This window comes from Typopeltis vanoorti, chromosome 2 (assembly GCF_054136105.1).
Source record: "Typopeltis vanoorti isolate ZY-2024b chromosome 2, IOZ_Tvanoo_1.0, whole genome shotgun sequence".
NCBI lineage: Eukaryota > Metazoa > Arthropoda > Arachnida > Uropygi > Thelyphonidae > Typopeltis > Typopeltis vanoorti.
Genome location: NC_143550.1, coordinates 66,433,489 through 66,445,930, shown reverse-complemented (window position 1 = coordinate 66,445,930; position 12,442 = coordinate 66,433,489). Strand labels below are relative to the sequence as shown.

Genomic DNA, 12,442 nt, shown 5'->3' with positions numbered 1-12,442 from the left:
AAAAGACACATTCAGCAGCACAATTATCTCCCACTGATCTGATGCCAACAGACATTCCCTTTGTTTATCAATAAATAATATCAAGATAGGAAATAATAATGTAAATTACCATTGTTGTGGTGTACTACCACTCCAACAGCTGATCGACAATCTTGCCTCATTTGCATGGCACTATCAAAGTTATGCGCTCACTGTTAATCAGACAAGTTTCAGAGAGCTTTAATATCTGGCAATGCTGAGTAACTGCATCAATGAGATCTTTGGAATAAGCTGGAGGAGTGGCAATTAAGAGAAACAACAGATAGGATTTTTTATTCTTGACAAACTCGTGTAAGGAATCTTGTACAGTTCTCAATGGATTACTTGCTCACCATTAAAATTCCTTTTAGACAGTCACTGCTGATTGCACATGTCCCAATCTGTAGTGAAAGTCTTGTATCACCAGTAGAAGAAATTAAAAGAGTCCAATTATAATGTATTTACTTGAATATAACTCGCCCTCTAAATTTACTTTAGGAAAAAAGAAATTTTAAAGTTTTGTATATATATCACACACAAAAAAAGTTTAAAACTTTAAGAAATAGACTGTGAATATTATAGCAGTTTTGAATATTTTAGAATTCGGTTAAAGAGAATCAGCATTTCAACTCAACAATTGTCGGCTTGCCTTTGTTGTTGAGTCACGTGATCTTTTATTAATACCACACCAATGACATGCATAGAGATGGAAACAAACCAGTAGAGGAAATGTGGGAGTGAGGACATTGACTTCTTCTCAATCTTAAATTGTGCCGGGGTGGATTAAGATTAAGAGACTAACATTAGAACCGTTGTGCAACTGGATTTTGAGAGCTCGGGACATGATTTTGCCAGAAATAATTAATTTCATTACAGAAGCATTGTCACTAAAAGATTCAAATATATCGTGTGAGCAGCTGATCGCATAAATAACATTGATAATTAACATTTATATGCATTCATTTTATAAATAATGTGAGCAATTATAAATTATAATGAATACTGAGAAGTTAATTATAAACGCCAATTTACTTTTTTCCTGAAAAACTTTAGTTTCTAAAAATCCTTGCATATATCTCACACCACAATTTTTTAACTTTCATTTTCCTAACATACCTAAACAACCAACACCCCAGAATCAAGTTCGCCCTGAAAAAGGAGAAAAATAACAGCCTCCCTTTCTTAGACACACTAGTCACCCGCCAGCCTGATGGAACTTTGGTTTTCTCAGTCTATAGAAAACACACCCATATAGGCATTCAACAACAACCCCCTCCCCTCACAATAATATGGAATTATTAAGACACTACACAACAGGGCTAAACTTATCGCCCTAACCACAGAACTAAACCACATCTTCAACACTTTCTCAGCCAATGGCTACCCCCCCCAAAAAAAAACAATCCAAAAAATATTGACACCCGTTAACCACAACCCCCCCCCCCTTTCACAACAAGGATCATTCTAAATCTATCACCATTCCCAACATCCGAGGCACCTCGGAAAAAATTACCAAAATCCTAAAAAAACATAACTTGACCTCTTGTTACAGACCATATAAAAAATTGGCGTCCCTTATCTGCTCCACTAAAGACCAACCACCTCCCTTAGACCTACCTGTTGTATACCAGATCCTTTGCAGCTGTAAGCTGTCCTACTTTGGTCAAACAGGCAGGACAGCAAATATCAGAATTTCAGAACACAAGGACTACATCCATTTTCACCAGTACAGCCTCTCTGGTCTTGCAGACCATGCTCTGGATACTCACCACAGAATATAGTGGAAGAAAGCCACTATATTCTGTGGTGAGTTCTGAAATTTGAATTTACTACGGTAATACACCATAGTAAATTCAAATACACCATAGTAATTTCAAATTTGGCAAATTTGAAAAATTCAATTTTTCAAATTTGCCAAACCTCAACAAATTTGGTTGCATGAGACTGTCCCAAATTTGGGAGACTTACATCAGTCCTTCAGCCCAACGGCCGAGAATACGTACATAGCCCACTAGGGGGAACCATCAGGACTTTTAGGAGAAACAACAGCGTCCTGCTTCATCCTCAGTTACTATGTATAGTGCCTGCGTGCATGTGTCTTTATTTTAAGTTCCTGTGAAAATGGCAACATGACGTTGCCGAAATATTGGACTATAGATTAAAGTTTAATTTTAATTTATATCTGTACATTGTAAATTCCTTAAGTAATTGAATAAAAAAAAAGAAGATACTTAAAACCCCAAGTGAGGAACAAAATATGACTAACTCAGATTTCACCATCACTGAACTCAACGCTGCCATAAACCTATTAAAACCTAGAAAATCTGCAGGTCTTTATGATGTCTGTAATGAACAGATTAAACATTTTGGAAACAGGAACCTATACAACACTTGCCTCAGGATCCTAAGGATACCAATTATCTGGAGGCATGCCAAAGTGGTGGCCTTCCTGAAACCAAGAAAACTCCAACAGAAGCAAAAAATTACAGGCCTATATCACTACTCAGCAACCTCTCTAAACTCTATGAACGATTAATTTTGAATAGGCCACAACCCCCTAATCGAACCCCATCTTATTGCTGAGCAGGCTGGCTTTAGACCAGGCAAATCCTGCACATCACAAATTCTCAACCTCACTCAATATATAGAAAATGGTTATGAGCAAAAACTAGCCACAGGAGCAGTCTTTGTAGACCTAACTCCAGCATATGATACCATAAACCATCTCACACTCAGAAACAAAATATACAGAATAACTAGAGACTATCGCCTTGTCCTCCTGATCCAATCACTCTTGGAAAACAGATGCTTTTATGTGGACTTCTGGGATAGGAAGAGCCGCTGGCACCTCCAAAAAAATGGCCTCCCCCAGGGAAGTGTGTTATCACCATTACTTTTCAACATTGAGGTCAATGATCTCCAGAACCAGAGATTTTATCTATGCTGATAACCTTGCCATAGCTACTCAATCAAAAAACTTCAAGTCCATTGAAACTACTCTATCACTTGCCTTAAATAGTCTAACCACATACTATACCAGCAATCAACTAAAACCAAACCCTTTGAAAACCCAGACTGGCCTTTTCCACCTTAACAATAAGGAAGCCAACAGGAAGTTACATATTTCTTGGGAAGGCTCTAAAATAGAACATTCCTGGAACCTAATCTACCTCGGTGTGACTCTCGATCGCACCCTCTCATATAAAACCCACATAGAAAAAACAAAGGCAAAATTGAATGCAAGAAAGAATATACTAAGAAAGCTTACCTCCTCCAATGGGGTGCAGACCCTAACACACTGAGATCTTCTGCCTTGACCCTTTGCTATTCTTCTGCTGAATACGTCTGCCCAGTATGGTCCAGATCCTGCTATGCTGAAAAACTTGATCAAGCATTGAATGAAAGCCAGCTTAATTACAGGATGCCTGAAACCAACACCACTAAATGACCTGTATACTTTGGCTGGTATTGCACCCCCTTCAATTGGAAGATCTGCATCCTCAGCTGATGAAAGAAGCAGACAAATGAATGATGAATGCCACCCACTATTCGGCCAGACCACAGTGCCCCAAAGACTAAGATCCCGACATAGCTTCCTGGCAACTGCTGAACCATCTAAAAACCTCCCAGAGACAAGACTTCAACAATGGCTTGCACTAAATCCTGAAAATAATACTGGTATTCTAACAGCCGAACATCTTCCACGTGGTGTCCACTTGGACTGGAATGCTTGGAAAAGCCTCAACAGACTGCAAACAAAACCTCATCAAATGGGGCTACAAGTGTGGGACACCTTCTTTCTTGCCCCTTTCTTCCATCACCTTGCACAAAAGAGGACCTTATATCCTCTTATGCACAGAAAGAGCAGTCGATTGTGCAAGATACTGGAGGAACATATTGACCATATTTATTGTATATAAGTTATGTATAGCTTCCTTTTTTCATATTTAATTATTATTTCCCTCTATAATTCACCTACCAAATCTAAGCTGATCTCATTATAACGTATCCTAATTTGTTGTAAATCATGTTGTACCACTTACTTACTACTGTACCATTTGTGTTTGAATATGAAATAAATAAAATATGGAAAAGAGAAAGACTGATAAAGAAAGTGGTCATAATAAAAAGAGAAAAAAGTAATTACGCTAGAGGAAAAGCCGAAAAACTTGCTCAATTCCCATTCAGAACAGTTAAGTGAGAATGATCTTGAATTAGAAGAAAGAACAGCGTGCATATGAAGAAGATAAGGAATGAGAACAAGAAGAGAATGTTGTGACTAAGCAGCTAACTGCTAAAGAGCTTGAGCTAGTTTTCAATCAGATTGAGAATGTGAAGAAAATTTTGTTTGATGCTGATCCTGATATGGAATGAAGCTTCGAAGTCTGCCGAAATCTTGATAAAGCGATTGCCAGCTATTGCAAATTGCATGACAAGACGAAAAAGTAGAGCACTATTCAAACACTTATAGTTAATTTTTTCGTAAAAAGGTAGCTCAATCAAATCTTTAGACATTAAATAAAAATTTAAGCAATTGATTTTTATTAACTTTGCTGATTTTATCTTCTAATATAACGTATATTTTTTTTCAAATTTATGCTAACTGATGGATGAATTATAATTACTCCTATTGTTTATTGTATCTGCTTGATGTGATTTCGCTTAGTGCATTAACTGATGGATTAATTAATTGCGTTAAGTGAGGTTTCCTGTACTTCAGTGCATAAAAAATTGAGAAATGAAAAACTATTATAAATTCTGACTGTTTCATTATGAAAGTGTTATTGAATAAACCGTCCTGCACTTTGTTGTTTCGAGCCAAATGCTAGAAAGCAGTAATGGCAACACATGACGATGGACTTGAGTAAAAGTTTCTCAGTTGCATTTCTGAACATACATGAAAGTGGAAAGAAAGCTATCGAATGTTGCTAACCATTCAGCTGTCCATGAAGTAGAAATCCACTGTATTTTTGTCTTCTATACATGGGGGGGGGGGGGAAAGAACGAGAATGTGTGAAGTTTCTAGTAGTCATTAATCCATATAGGATTTTTTTCAGTTAAGTGAGGTTTGAGTAATAAAGTTCTTTTTCACTTAAGGCTGAAAAGGAACTTTATTACTCTCCAGTTCATATAGAAATGGACCCAGTAAAGTTTTATTTTAATTAGGATTCTCAGTCCGATAGGTGATTTCTAATTGTTGGCTTGCTTTAGTTATTTCTTTGGAAGCTTTCATATAGAAGACAAGGTTGTTCTGAAGTGACAAAAATTGCAAATAAGGTTTCGCGAAGAATGTCGTGACTTCCACATAAAACGTTATGACACTGATCATGTAGTTTTTAGTAGTTCATTCAGTGGAGTTTGCTGCTACTTTCATACAAAAAGTGAAGTTACAGAAGTGCATTCATTGAAGCCAGGATATCAGTGTTCTGTGATTTTAAGATGCAAGAATTTACTTGTCTTGTGTTACTGTCATATAGGGAGCAGGTTTATTTTGTATTAGTCTTTCTCCTGTGTGAACTCACGGAATAAAAGTTCTGTAGAATGAAAGGAACCACTTTTTCAGGAGTTTTGTCCATATAGGACAATATCTGTTATTTTATTATTATTAATGTGTGTGTGTGTGTGTGTGTGTGTGTGTGTGGTTCCCAAATATGAAAGTTTATTCATGAACCTATAGTACATTTGCACCGTGGGTGGACTAGGGATTTTTTCCATTTTTCATCAATATATATATATATAAATATATAGCTTACTATGTCTCGAAGAGCACCAGCGAGACATTGCTTATAAAAGAACCAGAGCAACTGCTCTGTCAAGCCATGTCCTGTTTTCAATAAACACGAACAACGAAAGCCACCAACATGAAATAAACTGGACATCAACTTCAAACCTACACATCTGCCATGATGAAGTAGAGCGCCACATTGTCGAGTCAAAAGAAATCACCTTGGACCCTTTTCACATGAATAACAATCTTAGCTATAATTTGCCTGACTCTTTCAACTCTACTATTAGATACTGGAGATCGCGTGATTCCACACACACACAGGTGTACAACAATAGAACTTTAACTCGGACTGTAGTTCAAGCTCATAATAACTGTAATTTACAGTCGAATATTATGGCTTTATAATTGTATAGCTTTGGAGTGTGTCAATGTTAATTTCGTGTCTTTTAATATCTTTCTATGTTCTTATCGCCTGATGAGGTCGTTCTTGACGAAACATGTTGCGTTTTTTCAAATAAATGTCATTGTGTTATAATTCTCGGGTTTTAAGTCGGTTAATTTAGAAAAATGAACATATCCCAACCCCGAGTTAATAGTACTAATCATATATATATATATATATATATATATATATATATATATGAAAAACAATGAAAAAACGAATTTATAATTTCAAAATTATTTTTATTTTTCAACATAATCTCCCTCAAGACTAATACATTTATTCCAGCGAGGCTCCAGAACAATTATCCATTAACTGTAGTGGTTCTTAGTAAGATCTGCAAAATACCCTCTCTACAGCTACAATCACCTCTTGATTCGAAGAAAAACACTGACCAGTGAAGAAGAGTTTTAGTTTTGGGAAGAGATAGAAGTCAGAGGGAGCCAAATCTGGGGAATAGGGTGGATGTTCCAACAATTCATAGTGCAGATCCCTTAATTTTCCCATTGCCAAAACACCTTTGTGGGCAGGTGCATTGTTCTGCAAACCAGGTCTTTTCTCATGTTTGGTTAAAAGATCGGAATAATATTCCCCGGTTATTGTTTTATCCTTTTGAAGATAATTAATAAACAAAATGCGCATAGCATCCCAAAACACCAATGCCATGACCTTTCCTGCTGATGGAATCGACTTCGTCTTCTTTAGCACTGAAAAACCAGTTTCTGTTTGCTGTTTTGACTGCTGTTTGGATTCTGGAAATTCTGGCAATTTCATAATCATGTAATGGCGAATCCAAGTCTCATCCGAAGTAATAAATCAATGCACAAAATCAGTTTTATTTTTATTGAAATCCTCCAAGCACTGTTCAGAGATTTTCATGCGAGTGCGTTTTTGATCTGCTGTGAGCAAGCGCGACACCCATCTTGTGCAAAGCTTTTTCATTTGCAATTCTTCATGAAGAATATATCCTACACGTTCTTTTGAAATACCTATAGTCTCAGCAATTTCATGCACTTTGACTTGCCAGTCATTCAATACCATAATCATGCACCTGATCAATGACCTTGAAGATGTGGATCATCTTCAAGATTCATACGGCTATGTTTAAACACGGCAGCCCATTTCTTAATTGTCGAAAATGAAGGAGAAGAGCACCCATAAACTTTTATGAACTTCGAATGAATTTCTTTTGGTGTTAAACCTTCTTTTACAAAGAATTTTATAACCGCCCGATACTCAATTTTATCCATTTCAAGGGATGCAGACAACACTTTTGCTTCAGACAGCTGTATAAAACATACTACGTGATAGAATGACTTGCAGTTTCACATGGATGCTTATGACAGATGTACCAACTTAGAAAAAAAAAAAAAATCTTAATAGTGTTGCCATCTATGGTCGAGGCTGAGAACTTTTCAGACCACCCTCATATATATAAATATATATATTTTTTACATAATTCAGAAACCCTAAAGACCAAAACATGAACTTTTTCAAGCTGCTTCAGGCCTCCAATATGAGTTTTTGTGATAGAAAGGAAGTGGTGCACATTTAAGTATTTTTCATGTTGTTTGAAGTTGTAATTTGAAGAAGACACTCTTGCTTGCATAGTTAAGTAGTTGATTTGATGTTATATATATATGTATATATGTTTTTTTATGAATTAAGATTTTTATTTTGGTTATAAGACTGTGAAGACACAATCTCTTAAGGATTAAATTAATTTAAAAAGGGTAATTTAGAAGTTAAGTTACATATGAGCTATCTTCGGATATGAACCTGTGTGAAAGCTAGATTTGAAGTTCAGTGTCAATGTTGTTCTTTTTATTTTGATTTCAAGAGTTTAAGCCATCAGGGTGTGTAAGGAAGAAAGTAAAAATATACCCCTCACACTGTCACTGTCACTTGTTTCATTTAGCAATCTTTCAAAGTAATTACTCCAGACATGTAGAATTTCTTTCTCTTCAGTTTTCATGTCACCTTTAATCTCTGATTGTTTTTACAGTAATCTTTCCTCCATTTCTAAGCTTTTTCAATAACCTTCAGAATATCTTGTCAGCTTTCTGATATTTATTTTTTATGTTCTTACCAGTCTTCGAATGACTTTTGTTACCATAGTTTTATATAGTGCTTCACTTTCTTATATCTCTCTCTGCATTTTCTAAGAGCACAAACTGATTTACTTGACAGAAATTTTTGATATGGGTTCTTCTTGTCATTCCCTGCTTCTTTAACTTCCCGAGTTCGCCATGAAGTTCTGATTTTCCTATCCTTGCAGAAAATCTCACTACTTGCCTCTCTGGCTGAATCAATGTTTTCTTCATCATTTGCCAATGAATCCAAGGTTTGGTTCTTGTTTTCAAACTTTTTCATTTTTCTTCTTGAATAATGTTCGTGTATTTTAGTTTACAGGTCACATCTGAAAGTTGTTCAACTTTCATTTGTTTTAAAACTTTCTTACACACTCTTCATTTTCATATGAAATTTGATTTTATCCTGCTAAAGACTAAATAGTGATCACTTCCAATTTGAAATCTTCTGTATACTCTTGTGTCCTGAAAAGAGATACCAAGGTTAAGTAACCTTGGTATCTATTTTGGGTCTGGCTTCCAGTATATTGAAACCAGCAGTGCCCTTCCCATAATGCATAACATTATTTGACACTAAGGCAATTAATGTGAGTCATTAGCTTTTATATACGAGTAGCCTAGCCTAGTCTGGCAACATGTGAACTTAATGATTTTGAAGTAGATGGGGAGAAAATGGAAGCAGTTAAGAATTTTGTGTTCCTAGGATCCCGAATTGAAAAAGATGGTTATTGTACCGAAGAAGTTAGAAGATTATTACTCGGAAAAAAGCAATGACAAATTTAAGCAAGATCTTTAAAGATAATGATATTAACCTCACAACAAAAATCAGAATCATGAAAGCAATGGTATTCCCTGTGGTGCTGTATGGATGTGAAAGTTGGACCCTGAGAAAGAGTGAAAGAAGGAAGATAGATGCATTTGAATTATGGGTTTGGAGACGCTTACATGTAGGAATACCATGGACTGGAAAGCAAACCAATAAATCAGTGATAGACAGAATAAAGCCAGATTGCTCCCTTGAAGCTATGATCATCAAGCAAAAATTGTCATACTTCGGACATATTATGCGAGCAAATGACAGTCTGGAGAAGATGATGATGCTCGTTGATGGAAGCAGGAGAAGAGGAAGACCATGAATTAGATGGGTGGATGGAGTTAAAGAATCAACTGGAGTGCGCTTGGAGGTTCTGAAAGAAATGGTCAGGGACAGATCTGAATGGAGAGTGTATGTAATGTACGTGGAGTCGCCAGGAGTCAGAAACGACTCAATGGATCATAACACACAGCCTAGTCATGAAGAAACTTCAAGCTCAAACTCTGTTTTCTTACACTTGGATAAAGGATTAAACAAGAATATAATTTCTTAGCATTTTTAATTTATTTTATAACGAAGTGAAAAACTTGCCACTACATTAATATGCTCACTGTATGTTTTTTTAATTTCCTTTTCTGATGAAGTGTACTATGCTATAAGCTAAACTAATAGATTCATACTCAATAAAATTTGACAATAAACAGTCTACATGTGAAATTTATATTGGATTTAAAAAACTTGTCACTACATTAATTTGCTCAAACAAATAGATTCATACTCAAAACTGAAAACATGATCCCCCACACAAAGAAGCCTCAGAAGCAAAATATCTTATTTTCCATGGCTATATGGTGAAAATGCTTCTGTGTGTGTCATGTAGCTGAACTGATTTTATATTTTCTACTCTTAAAGACAAAAATTAATGCACTTGTACTCATTATGATCTCAATATATAATAAAGAACTAGTTATTAATGCAAAACATAGCTTTTAAACATAGCAAAACATAGCTTTTAAACATAGCAAAACATAATTATTAATGCAAAACAAAATATTTCACACTGCAATTACTGCTGTGATTATGTAAAATATATGCATATAAATATATTAAAAATTTTTAGCTAGAAACATTTGCAATGAAGTACATTTGAACAGGATGTCTATTCACCAATCAAGCAAACTTACAATATTTGCACTTTTTTGAGTGTCAGCATATTATATTCCCACACCTTGTAGTTCAGTCAGCAATGACAATCCCTTGTGGATGAAAGATTCGAGTTTGAAACTCATCTAGGACACAAGGAACCTTCATAAGTGCCTTTTACTTATGGCGAGTTAGATTTCCCTCTCTCTATCTCTCATGCGCATGCACACATACACTCTCCAAAAATTTTGGTGTTTCATCCCAAAAGTCAATCTGTCCAGAAAAACATACAATTAACTGGCCTAATAGCATTAGTTGGTTTGGCCATAGTTTAAAACAACAGCAAACTTATCCTAAGTTTTTAAAGTACAATACTGAAGCAATCTAACTGAAAAAAATTTAGATGGACTGGCCAGCCAAGCACACAGCAACTCACAGGCCATCGGTTTGAATCATAATGTTAATATAGATGTCTCTAGGACAAAGTTCCCTGATTAAGTAACCCCACCCACAGTACAGTATGTAATATCCAACCTTTAGAGGGTGATACTGACAAATTCAGTGCAAAAGTAAAAGAACATTTTATTATTATTATTTTCCTGATCCCCATGGAGTCACAAAAACTCATTGCAGGAGGCCAACACTAGTGAATACGGTCTATCATACCACTCCTTGAAATCATCCACAGTCTGCACATTCATCACTCTCTCTCTCTCAGGCAATGCATTCCATGCTCCTACCAGTCTCCATGCAAAACTTACTTCTTACCTTTTTACTCACATCTTTTTGCAACTTCAAGGGATGGCTTCTTGTCCTTGTTCCTTTCCCTCGCTCGACCATGTGAAAAATCTCCTCAGTGTTAATATAACCCTTCGACAGCTTAAATGTCTCGATCATATCACCCCCGCCCTCATTGCCTTCTATCCACCAACCTCAGCAGTCCACATGCCCTCAATCTACCCTCAATCAATGCTGTACAGTCCTGGCATAATTTTTGTTATCCATCTCTGTACCCTCTCCAAGGTTACTTCATTCCTTTCAAATCTTGGAGACCAGATCTGAGTACAGAAATCCAGATGTGGTCTGATCAAAGCTTTGTACGATGGGACCAACACACTTTTTTCTCTCATGGTTAATGTTCTCCTCAACATTGCTGTAATTCATATTTATATCTGAACTGTGGTTCACTATGGACTACTATGATGGTTTTGAGCACACATGCTTCTGTAACTGAATCAGAGGTGCCATTTATGAAGTATAATTTTGATTAATATTATTTTTAATGCGAAACCCACCCATGACAGGTTGTAATAAACATACTGTAATTGGTACTGTAGGTTTATTAATAGATAGATAACCTGGAAACTTTGCTCTAAAGACCAAACATCTTTTTTTTAAGCCACTTACCATCCTGCTTACTGGAGGTCTTTAATAAGCAGAATGGTAGTTTCACACCAGGGCAATCAACTCAAACCCATAATCTACTGGTTGGAGAGCAGAAGAGCTATCTATCTAAGAGAAGTTTCATAGTATATATTTGTCTGCCTGACTAAGGAAGATTATGATGGGAATAGTTGATAAATTAACAATAAAATGGCAATTATAGGCTATATATTATAAATACAATAATGCCTCAATTATCCAAATTACACTGGTAGAGCAATTTTCCAGCTGGCTATCCAAAGGGTTGGAAAATAGAAGTGCAAATATAAGGTGCTGTATATCAGAAGTCAGTTGACACATTAACCCACGCAAGGGCCAGTAAAACTGAAGTTTCATTCATTTGAAGGTCAAACAATTGAGAGATCAGTGTATTAGATAATACCACTTATGTTACTATATATTTCTTCTTTAAAATAAGTTTTAAGATCTGAATTAAACTGGTTAGAGTTAACAAATAATCAGTATCCTTAATAATGGTGTGTCCCACTAACAACACAGAGATAAGAATACTTACCCTAAAAGGTGCATCAGTTCATTGACATGATGATGAATCTTAAATTCGCTCATTATTTCAAATGACAAATCCTTTAAATAAATAAAAAAATATTTAGAGTGATGTATAAAATAAAGCCAAATATATGGTATTTAAAATTTACAGTATGAAAAGAAATTCAGGATTGGGAAGAGTAACTATTTTCAAAAATAAGATTTGGGGTTCATTATGTTCATATTTTTAAAACTGCAATCCTTGGAATACAGAAAAA

General features: G+C 35.6%; 1 protein-coding gene across 2 annotated transcripts in view; it reads right to left on the bottom strand.

Moving 5' to 3' along the window:
- LOC150109125 (gamma-tubulin complex component 2-like) overlaps nucleotides 1-12,442 on the bottom strand; it is a 491,041-nt gene that overhangs the window by 454,414 nt on the left and 24,185 nt on the right. For both annotated transcript variants that reach the window (XM_090405736.1, XM_090405742.1), the window contains exon 2: nucleotides 12,193-12,263. In XM_090405736.1, coding sequence (XP_090261862.1) covers nucleotides 12,193-12,245 — 53 coding nt within the window. In that variant the 5' untranslated portion in view covers nucleotides 12,246-12,263. The remainder of the gene's footprint in view (nucleotides 1-12,192; nucleotides 12,264-12,442) is intronic.